The following is a 16,768-nucleotide window of genomic DNA, read 5'->3' on the forward strand; positions in this document are numbered from 1 at the left end:
TGACAATCTACAAACACTTTTATTAGCAAAAGGAATAAGTGCAGCATGGGAGAAAGAGGGGCTCCTCCTTCCCCTCAAAGGCATCACTGCCCCTTCCCAAGGGGCAGGCCAGTAGGGAACAAGAGGACCCCAGGGTTGCAAGCAGGCTGGAATCAGACAAAAGTGATCCGTGTCCGGGAAGCATTGACCTGCCAGACGTTGAGCTCCTCGTATTCATCCAGAGCCACCTGGAACTGGGCGGGTGTGAAGCCGCGAGATATGCAGCGCTGCTCTGCCTCAGAGAACCGGACACTTCGGCCCCCTGAGACCAGTTCACGGACGGTGGCAAATATCACATCTGCTGGCCTCTGAGTCCTGAAGGAAATGAGTGGGTGTGTAAGGTCAGGGTACAAACAGGAATGCTCGACATCAACAGAACAATGGCGGCCAGTGTTAGAATTGAGGCCAACCTCAGACACATGGACACACAGAAGCCAAAGTGACGCAGCTTCGTCCTTCACTAAACCACTCACCTAGCTGTCTGCCCCTTGTCTCCTAGAAGAGAGTCCTTTGACATCTCCATTAGCCTGATGGCTTCATTCACATCTTCTTTCTCCACCACGTCCACCATTCTCAGACGCGCCTAAGGGGAAGGTAGGGGAGAGATGGGAACGGGAGGAGGGCAGTGGAACGAGGTCAGGGGACACCCTTGTTCTGGCTTTAAGGCTGGGCTGTCCATGGGTCGCCTACTCACAAAACAGGAGTGGAGTCCCCCCTCCCCCCAGCATCCGCAGTGTTGGGCCGGCACTGTCAGACCGAGACAAGTGCAATGCCCAGGGCAGCGTCCAGCAATTGCCCAAGTCTCCGCCTCTCAACACTGGCCAGTCCCGGAGTTCAGCTGTCCTGTGAGGGAGACCAGACCCTTTTGAACTCCACTGGGCTCCCCAGCATGACAGATGGAGCTTGGGGAGCTCAGCCAAGAAGACAATTGGCAGAGAGAACGTGTCCCGGGGGCTCGGGAAGTGCTAGCTCAGCAGTAGGTCGGGTAATCACACTACCTGCACGAACAGCACTTTGGAGCCCCCAGGACTGAGGTCCAAGATGGGAGGACAGAAAGGAAGGTCTGTAGTACAGGATCTAGGACACAGGGAGTGAAACAGACCCCAACCACCCCCAGTGAAGGTTAAGAAGTGGGGAAAAGGCCTTTCCCTCCACGGACGCTGTGCGTGCCCTGCTGGAGCAGCAAGTACCCACAGTGCGGTAGCACGGAGAGGACCACTATCTGCACTGTCAGCACTTTAGCCCCGGCAGGGCTGGAGCGGGAGGGAGGGAGGCGGCGATGAGAGCACGGTAAGGAGCTGCCCCTTTAAGAGTCAAAACAGATGGCCCTCCAGCAATTTGGGCACTTACCAGAGCAGTGGAAAGGCGCAGGATAGCCAGTAGGGTCCGGGCAGAAGTATAGGTGGCATCCTTACTAGCCCAAGCCTCTCGCCTCATCTCCACGTACGCTGCTGTGATGTAGTCAGCCAGAGACTCTGGCACTGTGGGCTGCTTCTCGCGGCACATGGCTATGTAACGCCTGTGGGGGAAGGTTCATGGGGAAGCAGAAGAGGGAGATGGGGAAGGGAGTGAATATGAGTCCATATTGTTTTCTGTACCAGGGCTCCCCATTTAACATGGTCCCCTCCAGGAATTTTAAGTGGAAAAAACAAATTAGTGGGTGATTATTTGCTCGGCTTGAATATCACTGATATATTTCGCCAAATGTATAGCCCCCCAGTATCCTCCAAGTTATTTCCTGTTTTTTTTTGGGAAAATGGCCTTTGTAAGACAAATCCGTCTGTCATTAAGAGAGGATCCAGACCCCTCCTCTGAGCGCATGACATGGCAAAACAGACATATTTTATTTAGAGAGAATTGTTTACAGAATATTTAAAAGGGAGTAAAAACCTGAAGGAACACTGGAGGCTCATGGGGAAATAGCGAGAGAGATAGAGATTATCATCCAGAATGCCTGGGAGCAGGTGTTTTAAACTTCAAATTTTGGAGTATTTGCATATACATAATGAGATAGCTTGGGGATGGGACTCCAGTCTAAACATGAAATTTACCTCTATTTCATATACAATTGATATACATAACCTGAAGGTAATTTTATTAAAAATATTTTTGTGGGCCAGGCGCAGTGGCTCATGCCTGTAATCCCAGCACTTTGGGAGGCAGAGGCGGGCATCCTGGACAACATGGTGAAACCGCTCTCTACTAAAATACAAAAAATTAGCCAGGCGTGGTGCTGTGCGCCTGTAATCCCAGCTACTCAGGAGGCTGAGGCAGGAGAATCACTTGAACCTGGGAGGCAGAGGTTGCAGAGAGCTGAGATCACGCCACTACACTCCAGCCTGGGTGACAGAGCAAGACTTCGTCTCAAAAAAAAAAAAAAATAAATCGTGTAGGAAACAAAGTTTCCTGTGTCCCTATCATATGAAGTGTGGAACTTTCCACTTAAAAGCTGATCTGAGGCTCTGGACCATGTCTGTAGCGGGAAGTGGTGGTGTGAAAAACACACATCCTAAGACTAATAAGCACTTTTTCAGGAGGCTCGCATGGCCCACGCCAACAACGTTTGCCCATCTGCACCCAGCTCTCCTACCTCATGAGCTTCATGTCCAGAGGTTCAAACTGGGAGGGGGGCTGCCGGCTGTGCTGGTGCACATAGGTGATGTGCTGGGCCAACCTGGACAGAGGGAAGGTGAGAAGAAACACCCTTTTTAGGGCTACACACCCATGTCCTCTTAGGTGTCCCTCCTTTGGCTCTGCCACTTCCTCACAGTGTAGGAGGGACAAGCTTTCCCGGGAAATCCTCATCAGCATTTCAGCCCCAATCCACCATTTCCCTGAGAACCGTGGACCAGCCCCTACTGCAAAGGGGAGGCTCTGGGGTTTCCAGGAGCATGGAATTTGTTTTCTGATTCACCTCTCCTCCTCCCTACACAGATCATTACAGGGGACCTCTCTTTGGGTGTTGAGCTTCATTCACCGTAGGTCATTGTCTCGGTCAGGCCGGTCCTGAATCAACCAGAGGAGGTCAAACCGGGAGAGCAGTGCAGCAGGCAGCTGTATGTTCTGCTCCAGGCTGCGGCGAGGGTTGTAGCGCCCATAGGCAGGGTTGGCGGCAGCCAGGATGGAGCAGCGGGCATTGAGTGTGGTGAGAATGCCGGCCTTGGCAATGGAGATGGTCTGCTGCTCCATGACCTCGTGGATAGCTGTGCGGTCGGTCTCGGCCATCTTGTCGAACTCATCAATGCAGCACACACCCTGGTCAGCCAGCACCAGGGCCCCACCCTCTAAGGTCAGTTCTCCGCTCACGGAGTCTCTCAGCACAGCTGCGGTAAGCCCCACTCCCGAGGAGCCCCGGCCTGTTGTGTACTGGCCTGGAAGAAAAGAAATAAGGACCATAAGAGAAAAAGAACAAGAAAGGGAACAAGCAAAAGACAACAAACGGGCCAGGGAGGCGGGGCCTGCACTGGGACCATTCCACTCCCTCCACTAGGCCTTCTTGAGACGCTCGAGGATCTGTGGGGCACTGGCAATGTCCCCCTTCTCCTCCCACTGGTTCTCTTCAGAGCACAATTGTGGCTCACTGAAACCTTCGCTCCTGGGCTCAAGCCATCCTCCGGCCTCAGCCTCCCAAGTAGCTGAGACTATAGGCACTCACTACCACACCCAACTAATCTTTAAAACTTTTTAGTAGAGGCCGGGCGCAGTGGCTCACTCCTCTAATCCCAGCACTTTCAGAGGCCGAGGCCAAGGTAGGCAGATCACAAAGTCAGGAGTTCAAGACCAGCCTGCCCAACACAGTAAAACTCTGTCTCTACTAAAAATACAAAAAGTGGCCAAGTGTGGTGGCACACGCCTGTAGTCCCAGCTACTCGGGAGGCCGAGGCAGAATAATTGCTTGAACCTGGGAGGCAGAGATTGCAGTGAGGCGAGACCATGCCATTGCACTCCAGTCTGGGTGACTGAGACTCCGTCTCAAAAAAAAAAAAACAAACAACAACAACAAAAAAAAAACAACACCCAAACAAACAAAAAAACTTTTTAGTAGACATAGAGGCGGTCTCAAAATCCTGGTCTCAAATGATTCTCCTGCCTCAGCCTCTCAGAGCACTGGGATTACAGGCGGGAGCCACCATGCACCCCTACTTTTTGAATAAACACTGTGGTCCTGTCTGTCACTATATTCACCTCTCCCAAAGCCCAACTACTTACTGCGGGGGGCCAGCCGATCGATGTACGACAGGAGCTGAGACTTGGCCACACCAGGATCCCCCATCAGACAGATATTGATGTTGCCTGGAGGAAGAGAAGGCCGCTCTGGAATGACTCTTCTCCCAATGCTTGGCCAACAACAGAGCAATTTTGAGTTCTGCCTCCCCCTAACACCCAGCACTATTTCTAAGCCCTCCCTGTGTCCATGAAGGCAAGATGTCCACTCTTATACTGTGACCTACAGGGATACTTGTCATCCTTTTTTCTTCCTAAATGACTTCATCCACCCTGAGCCTCTCCCTTTTTTCTTCTTACCCCGGATTTTCATGCCTCGAGGAGACTGGTCCACACCCCCCACTAGCAGGAGCAGCAGTGCCTTCTTCACATCTTCGTGCCCATATATTTCTGGGGCGATTGAAGCTGCCAGCTTTTCGTAGAAATCCTCCTCTGTAGAGAAGTTAAGATGGTTGTATTTTCTGGGCGAAAAGGGAGCTAGGATGTAAACGGAATTTCCTCTCTCCCCTGCCCCTCACCTGCAATCTGTCTCAGCTCCTCCCTGCTGAGCTCTCCAGCCCCAGACTCATCATCCTCACTCTTGTTCATCTTCACAATCCGATGGGCTTCCAGGTAGGTTTCTGAGAGTAAACCCTTGGGCAGGAAAATGCCAGGATACAGATGGAATCCCTTCAACTTGCCCATCACTGGATTCCCCAACAATTTCTTGACAAATCCCTGGGTTCTGTTTTGTTTGGGGTTTTGCTGCTCACTTTTCTCTGTGTGGGTAGAATAAGTAGGTGAGGGAAAAGGGGATGATCCATTCCTCATGTCAAACTCTTCCTTACCTGTACCACCTGTCGGAACCCAGTGCGCAGGATTGGCAAGAAGATACCAGTGACGCTGACATGGTCTCCAGGCTGGGCAATCCTTGTGTTCTCTCCTTCTACCAGCACCGTGATACTACGAGGGATATTTCCCACAGGCACTTGATCACTCTAGGGGAGGGAAGGGCACATAAGGCTAGGAGAAATGGACAAAGACCCAACCTTCCCTCTCTAGGCATCCCACTCAAAGGCTCCCAGGCTACCCAGCCACAGACAAGCCCACAGGAGGGGTGCTGAGACCTCCTTTCCCCTTCCCAAGGCTCTCAGGAAATTCTAGTTCCACCTCCCTCCTGCACTTCCCTCTTTTGTTGTTCTTCCTGCCATTCCACAAGTGACTACAGGATTCAAGTGGACTCCCGATCCACCTGCCCAGGGCCACGTACCCCAAACTCACATGTTCTTGCATCTTCATCTCCTGGAATTTGATAAATTTGGAGCCCCGTGTCTGCAGATACAGCCGCCCTCCTGAGCGGTTGGTTTGGCACTCCTGGCTTGGGCACATGATCAGAGGCATGAAAGTGGGAGACTGGATCTAGGATGTGAGAACAGAAGCACCAAAGAAGTCAGAAGGAAAAGAGCCCCATTGGGTCGGTCCTTTGAATCACATTTTCTCTTCGTGGCAGACATCTTGGAAGTGTCAAGAACCCTCTGAACTTACTCTGGGTCAACAACACCCAGAAAATAGGTAGAAAGACCACTACATACCCAAGAATGAAAGGCGAACACACACGCAACTTTTTTTTTTTTTTGAGATGGAGTCTCGCTCTGTCCCCCAGGCTGGAGTGCAGTGGCACGATCTCGGCTCACTGCAAGCTCTGCCTCCCGGGTTCATGCCACTCTCCTGCCTCAGCTTCCCGAGTAGCTGGGACTACAGGCGCCCACCAACACGCCCGACTAATTTTTTGCATTTCTAGTAGAGACGGGGTTTCACCATGTTAGCCAGGATGGTCTCGATCTCCTGACCTCGTGATCCGCCCGCCTCGGCCTCCCAAAGTGCTGGGATTACAGACTTGAGCCACCGCGCCCGGCCGCAACTTTTACAACCAAATAAAACAATAGGCATCACAGGATCAAATTAATCTCTACAAAACGACTAATGGGTAAGTGCTTTCCTGCTCCTTGCTCCACACGTACCGGCTGGTAGGTCTCTGCCCCACACTGGTCACAAGTGTAAGTAGCCACCACCATCTTGGGTTTGACTTCAGAGACACGAGTGACGATTCCACGCACAGTCACCAATTTCCCCACAGAGTCAGCCCGCACTTCCCGGATCACACGAGGCTTGTTGCTGCTTGGGCCTTGAAAATACAGCTCACTAAAGAGAGAAAACACTCACAGACAAGATCCTGGAGAACCAATCCCTACATCCTTCCCAACAGAGACCACTCACAATCTGCGCATGAGTTCAGCAGGGTACTGGTTCTGGGGGTTTCGGGCCATTCCAGGGTCCCGACTCCGCTGCTCCATCATCAGCCGATGCTCAATGTAAACGTCCAGGACATCTTTATTTACCACCTAAAAGAGAAGGACAAAAAAAAAAAAAAAAAAAGCAAAAAAAAAAGCGACAAGATGGGAAAAGGAGAGCACAGAGCACACCTGGCAGAAGTGCCCCTCCTTTCTGCCTGCTCAGAAAACATCAGTATCTGAGCAGCCTCTCTACAGAAGCTTAAACGCCTCGCCCTTTGTTTGCTATTGTTCTCTAGCCACTCACTTCCCTCTCCTTGTACTGAGGCAGCAGCTCTTGTATGGCATCAGCAAAGAGCTTTGCGTAGCGCCTGGCATTCTCACAAATTGAGTCCACCAACTCGGGGTCATCCTCGGCTACGTCGTCCAGGTCCACATACAGAGCCACCTGTTCCCGATGAGCCAGCCGAACCTCAGGTGGGGAAGAGACAGAAACACCTCAGAGCCACATTCACCTTGTTCACCAGTGTTCATATGTGAAAATGCATCACTGAGAACTCAGCACCGGCTCTGGGCATCCACAGGGGAGAACACAGCGCCACACAAAACGATACTCGCTTCTCAGCTCTCAAACCCTCTATTTGTTATGTCTTTAATAAAACAAGCCAAGCTGCTGCTTATGGCTCCTTAAGCACCCCGCTCCCCATTCCCTTTACCCAATCTTAGACTTACCAACTGGTTCCCATACTTGAACTGCTTCTTCCCAAGTTCATCATCCTGGTAGAACTCTTGTAAGAACTTCTTAACCTTTTCTGTAACATGAAACGTAAAATCATAAGACACAAACTTTAAGACACATTACCGCCCATCCGATAGAAATCTTAGATACCTATTTTCGCTTAAAACATAGCCTATGAACTAATTAATAATATGAGCATTTAAATAAACCTACCGAATTCTCCCCAAAGTGGGCATAACTCTTTTTCAGAAGTCTGTTTTTAACCAGCGAAGAATAAAGAGCCCGTGGCAGTGCACAGGGCGATCCAACATCTTCTCCCCAGGGGAATTCCGGTCCCTACTTTAGTTTAAAATCCTATCGCCCTTCCCCATTGGCCCCCCCACACTCCAGTCTCAAGGTTCTCAGCTTTCTTTCCACCCCTATGATCCCCGGCCTTCTTTGGGTCCCCTGAGCCCCCGATTTCGCCGGGACTTCTGCCACCAGGCGGGTACCGCACCCCACCCCCGCTCCCGCTAGCGCTTCCGCTCTTAGTAAACAAAGAAGCACATGGGCCCGGATTCCAACCGCTTCACAGCTCGGGATTCCTCCGCCCAGGGTGGGAGCCAGTCCAGCCATTGGCCAGCACGCCCAGGGTTACCGCGATCCCAGCCCACTGCCGCCTTTCCAGGGCCCGAGCGAAGCTCCTGGATCCCAGGCACGCCCCCACGGGCCGCAGCTCTCTCCGAGGCCGCTGCGCGGAAGGACACTGTTTACACGACACTCCTCCAGCCGCGTCGCGCCACTTCCGCCCGGCTCCACTTCCGCTCGGAGGGCGGCCTCAAACGGCCAATCCTGGCGCGCAGCGGCCCCGGCCTGCCCGCCCCCGGGGCCGCCGCGCGCCTCGGGAGGACGCGGGAACCTGGGAATACCCAAAAGCGCGGAGGAAAGCTGGCCCGGGGGCCCAGAGCCCTTAAGAGTCCCCTGAGGTCCTGGGCGCGACTCTTCCCTATGCAGCCCCCAGCCGGATTAGCGCCCCCCAAGCCCCCAACCCCACGACCCTAATACTTTTACCAGGTGGGATTACTAGCATTTCTTCAACATCGATGCCCCCCGCGCACTTCCCAGGCCGCGTGGGCCTTAGCCAGGCCGCAGCCCGAACCTGCCTCTGGCCTTGCGCACCCCAGAACCCGCCGACCCCGGTCCCCCAAGACCCCAGCTCATACCAACAGGTATTCCTCGGGAGGCTCCCCGCGCAGGACGCCCTCCCAGGCTCGTAGACCCGTACCTTTCTCTAGTGCGTAGTCCTTCAGTGCCATCGCTGCCGAGGCCCGTGCGGCAGCGCTTGGCGGGCTCAGAGGTCTTGCTCCTGGGGAAGCTGAGAACGCCCGCGCGGTGGACTGTGGCCGGCCAACCGAAATTGGCGCGAAACGTCGCCCCCCACGTGACCGGCGCCACTGCGTGCGGGCCAATCGGAGAAGCCGGCCCTCTCTCCCCCTCCCGCTAGCCGCAAGCCAATCACCGGGCAGGCCTGGAATGAGTGACGGGAAGGCGGTGCGGGCGTCGGAAGGGAATCTCCGGGCGGGGTAGGGCGGGCGCCGGGTTTCCCGCGGTCCGAGGTGGCGCGGGGGGAGGAGAGTCGCTCTTAAAGGGCCAGGGCACGCGCGTTCTTTTGTTCCGGGGCCTCAGGGCGGGGCAGGCCCGACTTTCGCTGTCTTCTTGTCTACTCTCCAGAACGGCCATGATTTCCCAGTTCTTCATTCTGTCCTCCAAGGGGGACCCGCTCATCTACAAAGACTGTATCCTGGACCCGTGGGGCTTGGAAGGGATGGAGGGGCCGGGCGGGAGGGGCGCCCAGGGCCAGCCCGTGTCGCAGGATCCTTCACTGAGTCCTTCCACCCGCCAGTCCGCGGGGACAGTGGCGGCCGGGATGTGGCCGAGCTCTTCTACCGGAAGCTGACGGGACTGCCAGGAGACGAGTCCCCGGTTGTCATGGTAACCAGTGGCGGGAGGCGGGTGAGGAGCGGGGCCCCGGCGGGCCGGGTGGGCGCCAGCTCCCTCCCAGGACTGGTTCCTTTGTAGATTCCACTTGCGGGGTGCATTCCTCCAAATAAAGCTAACGAGAGGCCCGGCGCGGTGGCTCATGCCTGTAATCCCAGCACTTTGGGAGGCCGAGGCGGGCGGATCACCTGAGGTCAGGAGTTCGAAATCAGCCTGACCAACATGGTGAAACTCCGCCTCTACTAAAAATACAAAAAAAACCCCAAAAAATTAGCTGGGCGTGGTGGCGGGCGCCTGTAATCCCATCTACTCGGGAAGCTGAGGCAGGACAATCGCTTGAACCCAAGAGGCGGAGGCTGCGGTGAGCCGAGATCCGGACACCGCACTCCAGCCTGGGAGACAGAGCGAGACTCCGTCTCGGGGTGGTGGGGGGGGTGGGAAAAAAAGAAAGAGTCCATCGGGCGCCAGCAACACACCAGGCCCAGCTCCCTGCGTGACTTCATCCTCAGCAACTCGGGGTAGTTACTGTAATTAACCCCGTTTCCACATTGGGAAGCTGGGCCCAGGCACCTGTCATGTGTCTCCCAAAGTCACTGCTGTTGTGACCAGTAAGAGGCATCGGGATCCGAGCTCAGGTCTCCTGGGTTCTGATCACTCCACCTCCCTTTTCTTAACGCCTCTCTTTTCCCTGCCTGTGTCTCAGCATCACGATGGCCATCATTTCATTCATATTAGACACAGCGGCCTCTATTTGGTGGTCACAACTTCAGAAAACGTTTCTCCCTTCAGCCTCCTAGAACTGCTCTCCAGGTGAGGAGGGTTGGGCTGGGCACCTGGTAGCTAGGAGGGGTCTGAGAGGAGGAGAAAATACACGCTCCAAGTAAATGTTTCCTCAGGTTGGCCACCCTTCTGGGCGATTACTGTGGCTCCCTGGGCGAGGGGACCATCTCCCGCAATGTGGCTCTGGTCTACGAACTCCTGGATGAAGTGCTGGTGAGAATCAATGATCCCCTTCTGTGGCCCCCGCCTAATTCCCATGAAGATACATCTGCTCTTCTACTGTGGGATGCTGTGGTTAGGAGGCCAAGTCTACCTTCTTTTTTTTTTTTTATTTTCTATTTTTTTATTTTTTTTTTTTTGAGACAGAGTCTCGCTCTGTCGCCCAGGCTGGAGTGCAGTGGTGCAATCTCGGCTCACTGCAAGCTCCGCCTCCCCGGTTCCCGCCATCTCCTGCCTCAGCCTCTCCGAGTAGCTGGGACTACAGGCGCCCCCCACCACACCCGGCTAATTTTTTTTTTGTATTTTTAGTAGAGACGGGGTTTCACCGTGGTCTCGATCTCCTGACCTCGTGATCCGCCCACCTCAGCCTCCCAAAGTGCTGGGATTACAAGCGTGAGCCACCGCGCCTGGCCCTTTTTTGCTTTTAGAGACAGGGTCTTGCTCTGTTGCCCAGGCTGGACTGCAGTGGTGCAGTTATAGTTCACTGCAGCCTGGAACTCCTGGGCTCAAGTTGTCCTCCTGCCCCAGCCTCCCCTGTGCCTAGCTAATTATTTTTTGTAGAGATGGGGGTCTTGCTGTGTTGCCCAGGCTGGTCTTGAACTCATGGCCTCAAGCCATTCTCCTACATCTCGGCCTTCCAAAGCGCTGAGAGTACAGGAGTGAGCCACCATGCCTGGCCCCACTCCCCCTCTTTACCCCTTCCCTCCACTGACCACTCAGACTGTCCTTCCTTTATCACTAGGACTATGGCTATGTACAGACCACATCCACAGAGATGCTGAGGAATTTCATCCAGACGGAAGCTGTGGTCAGCAAGCCCTTCAGCCTCTTTGACCTCAGCAGCGTTGGCTTGGTCAGTAGAGGGAAAGAGGAGGGTGAGGAAGGAGAAGAGGGGTTGGCTGGGGTTGTCAGACCTGATGATTGATTGCTTTGGATACTTTACAGTTTGGGGCTGAGACACAACAGAGCAAAGTGGCCCCCAGCAGTGCAGCCAGCCGCCCCGTCCTGTCCAGTCGCTCTGACCAGGTGAAGGGAGGATCCATGGGGTCAGACCCTCTGATTTTGCTCTGGGATCCGCGAGTCCAAGATCTTAGGTCGGGCACAGCAGCTCACGCCGGTAGTCCCAGCACTTTGGGAGGCTGAGGTGGGCGGATCACCTGATGCCAGGAGTTTGAGAGCAGCCTGGCATGGTGAAACCCCGTCTCTACTAAAAATGCGAAAAAAGAAAAAGATCTTGGCACATCTCCCACCTCCCCCAGATGTGGGTGGAGGTAGGAGATGATCCCTTCCATCACCCATGTCCCCACCCTAAAGCTGTAGCTTTTGACTGTCCTGTCCTTTCTCCCTGTCTGTCCATTTCAGAACATAGGCTATTCTGCTTCCAACCACTCAAATCCTCTCTCTTTCTCAGAGCCAAAAGAATGAAGTTTTTTTGGATGTGGTCGAGAGACTGTCTGTACTGATAGCATCTAATGTAAGTTTGAGCTCCCAAACCTGGAGCTGAGGACAGATAGGACTTGGGAAACGTGGTGGGGTGGCTAAGACTCCTAGCAACGGCCGGGCACAGTGGCTCATGCTTGTAATCCCAGTGCTTTGGGAGGCCAAGGTGGGAGAATTACTTGGGGCCAGGAGTTTGAAACCAGCCTGGGCAACATAGCCAGACCCCATCTCTACAAAAAATACAAATAAACAAATTACCCAGACATGGTAGTGTACACCTGCTGTCCCAGCTACTTGGGAGGCTGAGGCAGGATCACTTGAGGTTAAGACAGGAGATTAAGGCTGCAATAAGCCAAGATCGAGTCACTGCACTCTAGCTTGGATGACAGAGCAAGACCTTGTCTCTTAAAAAAAATAAGTAAATAAAGGCTGGGCACGGTGGCTCATGCCTGTAATTCCAGCACTTTGGGAGGCCAAGGTGGATGGATCACTTAAGGTTAGGAGTTTGAGACCAGCCTGGCCAACACAGTGAAACTTCGTCTCTACTAAAAATACAAAAATTAGCCACTTATGGTGGCAAGCATCTGTAATCCTAGCTACTTGTGAGGCTGAGGCAGGAGAATGTCTTGAACCTGGGAGGTGGAGGTTGCAGTGAGCCGAGATCACGCCACTGCCAGCCTGGGCAACAGAGCGAGACCCTGTCTCAAAAAAAAAGACTCTAACCGTGACCCCCTGCCTCTCAGGGATCCCTGCTGAAGGTGGATGTGCAGGGAGAGATTCGGCTCAAGAGCTTCCTTCCCAGTGGCTCAGGTAAGGCATCTGCAGGCAGGACCCAGGTTTGGGGTTAGGGCGGGTTCCTTGGTGACTTTAACCATGGCGTTGCTGAGCTCTCCTGATGGTCTCTCCTCCGACAGAGATGCGCATTGGCTTGACTGAAGAGTTTTGTGTGGGGAAGTCAGAGCTGAGAGGTGAGGAGAAAGTGGGTCTTTCTCCCCTTGGAGTAGGTCATTGCCAGAGTTCATGGAGAGAAGTCAGACGGAGCCTCGCCTCTCCTTGCTCCTCTCCCAAAACATGGGTCAGGAGAGAAGTCTCTCTCTTTCCAGGTTATGGGCCAGGAATCCGGGTCGATGAAGTCTCGTTTCACAGCTCCGTAAATCTGGACGAGTTTGAGTCTCATCGAATCCTCCGTTTGCAACCACCTCAGGGCGAGGTCAGGGTTGGGGTGGCCTCATAAATTCTGTCCACCATGGGGAATGGGGCAGTGGGGTCGTGAGACCAAACTAACCTTGTTGCTCTCTGGTCTCTCAGCTGACTGTGATGCGGTACCAACTCTCCGATGACCTCCCCTCACCGCTCCCCTTCCGGCTCTTCCCCTCTGTGCAGTGGGACCGAGGCTCAGGCCGGTGAGACAATTTCCTAGGTTCTAGAACTACCTTGGAACCCAAGCCAAGACCTGTATGTTTCCAAGACTCACTGCAGAGTGGGGGTGGTGGTAGTGGTGATGGAGTGCAAATTGGAAGAAGGCTTGGGCTGGGCACAGTGGCTCACATCTGTAATCCTAGCACTTTGGGAGGCTGAGGCGGGAGGATCACTTGAGCCCAGGAGTTCCAGACCAGCCTGGGCAACATAGTGAGACCCCATCTCTCTCTCTGAAAAAAAAGAAAAAGAAAAAGCTTTGGCTAATGAAATTGGGCTGGGCCTCAGCCCTTTTCCCTCTTGGGGGTACAGCCCACACCCACACAGCCCCGCATGGAGGTCCCCGGTGGGGAATGGTGAGATGCCAGTAGAAGATGGCCTGAGTCAGGCCGGGCGCGGTGGCTCACGCTTGCAATCCCAGCACTTTGGGAGGCCGAGGCGGGTGGATCACGAGGTCAGGAGATCGAGACCACAGTGAAACCCCGTCTCTACCAAAAATACAAAAAATTAGCCGGGCGTGGTGGCGGGCGCCTGTAGTCCCAGCTACTCAGAGAGGCTGAGGCAGGAGAATGGCGTGAACCCCGGAGGTGGAGCTTGCAGTGAGCCGAGATTGCGCCACTGCACTCCAGCCTGGGCGACAGAGCAAGACTCCGTCTCAAAAAAAAAAAAAAAAAAAAAAAAAAAAAGATGGCCTGAGTCATGGTGTTTTACCCTCTCATCCAGGCTCCAGGTTTATCTAAAGTTGCGATGTGACCTGCCCTCAAAGAGGTAAGAGTGAGGCCGGCCTGGCTGATTTCAGCTCTGTGGGACAGGAGACGGGGTCAGGGCACCTGCTGCTTTTTCCTTCAGATGCAGCTGCCAGCCTCAGAAGCCAGTTAAGGTAGAGGCTGTAGCATTTGGGAGGGTGGGGGGCACCTGTGCTGAAATCCTGTTGTGACATTGAAGAGGAACAGGACAAGGGACTGTGCCTTCCTGCGGCTGACTCTGTTCCCATCTCCTCTGTAGCCAAGCCCTCAATGTCAGGCTGCACCTCCCCCTGCCTCGAGGGGTGGTCAGGTGAGTGTGTGCACCCACCATGGGGAGATTCCTGGGGAGAGAGTGAGCTCAGCATGACGGGCCTGCCTCAAGAAGGTGCCAAGCCCAGCACCTTCCCTCTCCAAACTCCAGCCTGTCTCAGGAGCTGAGCAGCCCAGAGCAGAAGGCTGAACTGGCAGAGGGAGCCCTTCGCTGGGACCTGCCTCGGGTGCAAGGAGGCTCTCAACTCTCAGGCCTTTTCCAGGTATTCGCTGTGGATCCCCAGCCCCTCTCCTCCCACCTTCACTTGCAGCCCCCACCCCACCCTCCGGAAGCAGCTGCTGCCTGGTTCCCCCAGCGTGGTCAGCTTCCTGCCCTCCTTCCTCCCCCTGCCTCTGCCCCTCACAGATGGACGTCCCAGGGCCCCCAGGACCTCCCAGCCATGGGCTCTCCACCTCGGCCTCTCCTCTGGGGCTGGGCCCTGCCAGTCTCTCCTTCGAGCTTCCCCGGCACACGTGCTCTGGCCTCCAGGTCCGATTCCTCAGGCTGGCCTTCAGGCCGTGCGGCAATGCCAACCCCCACAAGTGGGTGCGACACCTAAGCCACAGCGATGCCTATGTCATTCGGATCTGAGGCTCCCCAAACAAGGACACGGCGGCCAAGGCGGCGGTTTGTCCCACGGGAGGACAGTCTTTTCTCTTCCAGCCTCCTGGCCTTCTGACTGAATCTGGGCAGGAAAAGTCCTCAGTCCCAAGACCAGGAGGGGGCAATGGGCCCAGCCGTTCCGTGGTATCTGATTCAGGAAGGACTGCAGTGGATCGGAACTTACAAACCAAACTTTTATTCTGAGAAACTGGCTGTACAATATCTAAAAAGAAAGTGACATGAAGGAAGCAATCTACAACTTCCTTCCGCTTAGTGTGCATGCATGTGTATACGTGCACGTGTGTACGCGTCTGCATGTGTAGGAATCCGGAGGCTGGCAGGTGGAGCATCACGGAGCAGGCTGAGGGGAGCCGGAGTTGGGGGGCTGGGAGCCATTCGCTTTTGGAGTCCCTGGAGCTGGAGGGGGACTGTCCCCAGCTTCCTGCTTCCCCCCACAAAGGGCACTGCCGCTGAGTGGGGAGGGGGACGATGCTGGGGGAGGAACTGGAGAAGGATGGGAGGTGGGGCCTCCTTTGCCCTCCCCTGTTGGGGGAAGTGAGACCACGATGTACTTCTGGACACTCCCAGGACCAGAGGGAGCAGTGCTGGGGGGTGCAGTGGTGGCGGTGGAGACCAGCTTGACAATGGGCTGCACGCTGGGGACGGTGGTGGTGACGGGAGAAGTGGTGGTGGAACCTGAGCCGGGGGCCGAGGTGCTGAGGGACAGGACCTGGATAGAAAGGAAAGGCAGGCCACTTGCCCTGTGCCCTCCCTGCCCCCCAGAGGCCTGGCGAGGACATTTTACTTGCTCCCTGCCTGAACAAGTTGTTACTGTAGTTGACCCTGTAGACAGCTGTGGCTGGAGACCTTGCTCATGCAGGGCAGCTACGGCCCTGCAGGACCCTGGTGGGCACCTCTTCCAGCTCCTGACTTAGGGCCCAGAGGGGACCGTGCTCTACTCCTGGGCCTCCCCAGGGTGCTCCCTGTCCCACACAGCTCTCCATACCTGCTGGGTGGATGGGGCGCTGGAGGACGACGACATTACAATAAACTTGGTTGGAGGAGGGGAAGGCTGTGGTGGGGCAGCCGCTCGTGCAGACACCAGTGTCTGGACAGGAAGTGCGATGGAGCCAGGAACCTTCAGCAAGCCAGGGGTTCGAGGCCCAGGCTGTGGGGCCTGTGAGAGGGTCAGCGTGGGCCGGGGCTGCAGGGAGAAGAGGAAAGGGGGAAGTGGCATCATCTACTAAGAGGAGTCTGAAGGGAGAGGCCTGGGCTCCCCTCACTCTTCCTCAGTGGCTCTCACTGGGGCTGGGGCATCCTCACTCGGGGCCTGGTTGCCCTGAGACTGCTGACTCAGGGCACATGTGGCTGTGTGTGAGTGCCCATCCCACACTGGGGTTCTCTTCCACTTCCTCTTATTCCTCCTCCCCACCCAGCCACGGACCTGTGTGATGGTCAGAGTGGTCCTGTTGACCTGCTGAGCCTGCAGAGCAGCCTGGGCCCGAGCCTTGACCACGTGGGAGCAGAGGAGGGGCCCAAGGGACCCGAATTCTGCCCGATAGGCGTCCTGATTGTCAGGCGGTGGGCGCAGCTTTGCCAGAACAGGAGCACAATGTTTCTGCAGACAGAAAAAAAGCCAGGTTGAGGGAGGGCTGGTGACACTCAAGAAGAACCTAGGGGATGGGGTAAAAAAGGACATTCCTTATCATCTCAGTGCCCCTGTTGGAGGCCAAATTATGCTGAGCTATTAGTGTGTATACAGAACACTGTGGGCTTTCTCATAAGAAAAGATGGGCATGGGGCCAGGTGCAGCATCCTACGCCTGTATCCCAGCACTTGGGAGGCTGAGGTGGGCGGATCACTTGAGGTCAAGAGTGTGAGACCAGCCTGGCCAAAATGGAGAAACCTCATCTCCACTAAAAATACAAAAAACTAGCCAGGCATGGGCACGCACCTGTAGTCCCAGCTACTGGGGAGGCTGAGGTACTAGAATGCTTGAACCCAG

General features: G+C 55.0%; 3 protein-coding genes across 12 annotated transcripts in view; 1 reads left to right on the forward strand and 2 right to left on the reverse strand.

Annotated features, from left to right (window-relative positions):
* MCM7 (minichromosome maintenance complex component 7) lies at window positions 1-8,677 on the reverse strand. 3 transcript variants are annotated; one of them, XM_055292423.2, is made up of 15 exons: window positions 8,537-8,677; window positions 7,266-7,345; window positions 6,841-7,005; window positions 6,520-6,644; window positions 6,264-6,444; window positions 5,524-5,661; window positions 5,091-5,240; window positions 4,782-4,896; window positions 4,564-4,695; window positions 4,249-4,332; window positions 3,017-3,410; window positions 2,630-2,713; window positions 1,390-1,558; window positions 513-622; window positions 1-354 (listed from the first exon to the last, which is right to left on the reverse strand). In XM_055292423.2, the coding sequence occupies exons 1-15, from the start codon at window positions 8,565-8,567 to the stop codon at window positions 153-155; spliced, it is 2,160 nt and encodes a 719-aa protein (XP_055148398.1). In that variant the 5' UTR covers window positions 8,568-8,677; the 3' UTR covers window positions 1-152. The 3 variants fall into 3 exon arrangements, with proteins under 3 accessions (XP_055148398.1, XP_063502279.1, XP_063502278.1); XM_063646209.1 differs by lacking the exon at window positions 8,537-8,677 and adding an exon at window positions 7,486-7,634; XM_063646208.1 differs by lacking the exons at window positions 1-354; window positions 513-622 and adding an exon at window positions 640-882 and having other exon boundaries at window positions 8,537-8,667.
* AP4M1 (adaptor related protein complex 4 subunit mu 1) lies at window positions 8,159-15,043 on the forward strand. Of its 5 annotated transcripts, none has more exons than XM_055292480.2 (16): window positions 8,159-8,834; window positions 8,983-9,047; window positions 9,155-9,243; window positions 9,953-10,059; window positions 10,146-10,242; window positions 10,991-11,101; window positions 11,194-11,274; window positions 11,660-11,722; window positions 12,432-12,498; window positions 12,603-12,656; window positions 12,792-12,898; window positions 12,997-13,091; window positions 13,828-13,872; window positions 14,110-14,160; window positions 14,272-14,383; window positions 14,527-15,043. In XM_055292480.2, the coding sequence occupies exons 1-16, from the start codon at window positions 8,785-8,787 to the stop codon at window positions 14,749-14,751; spliced, it is 1,419 nt and encodes a 472-aa protein (XP_055148455.1). In that variant the 5' UTR covers window positions 8,159-8,784; the 3' UTR covers window positions 14,752-15,043. The 5 variants fall into 5 exon arrangements, with proteins under 5 accessions (XP_055148455.1, XP_055148454.1, XP_055148458.1 ...); XM_055292479.2 differs by having other exon boundaries at window positions 8,717-8,834; window positions 9,155-9,264; XM_055292483.2 differs by having other exon boundaries at window positions 8,717-8,834; window positions 9,155-9,264; window positions 14,650-15,043.
* Window positions 14,937-16,768, reverse strand: part of TAF6 (TATA-box binding protein associated factor 6) — a 12,035-nt gene continuing 10,203 nt past the window's right edge. For all 4 annotated transcript variants that reach the window (XM_055292419.1, XM_063646207.1, XM_055292420.2 and 1 more), the window contains 3 exons: window positions 16,208-16,381; window positions 15,770-15,967; window positions 14,937-15,493 (listed from right to left, as the gene is read on the reverse strand). In XM_055292419.1, coding sequence (XP_055148394.1) covers window positions 15,113-15,493; window positions 15,770-15,967; window positions 16,208-16,381 — 753 coding nt within the window. In that variant the 3' untranslated portion in view covers window positions 14,937-15,112. The remainder of the gene's footprint in view (window positions 15,494-15,769; window positions 15,968-16,207; window positions 16,382-16,768) is intronic.

This window comes from Symphalangus syndactylus, chromosome 9 (assembly GCF_028878055.3).
Source record: "Symphalangus syndactylus isolate Jambi chromosome 9, NHGRI_mSymSyn1-v2.1_pri, whole genome shotgun sequence".
Lineage (NCBI taxonomy): Eukaryota > Metazoa > Chordata > Mammalia > Primates > Hylobatidae > Symphalangus > Symphalangus syndactylus.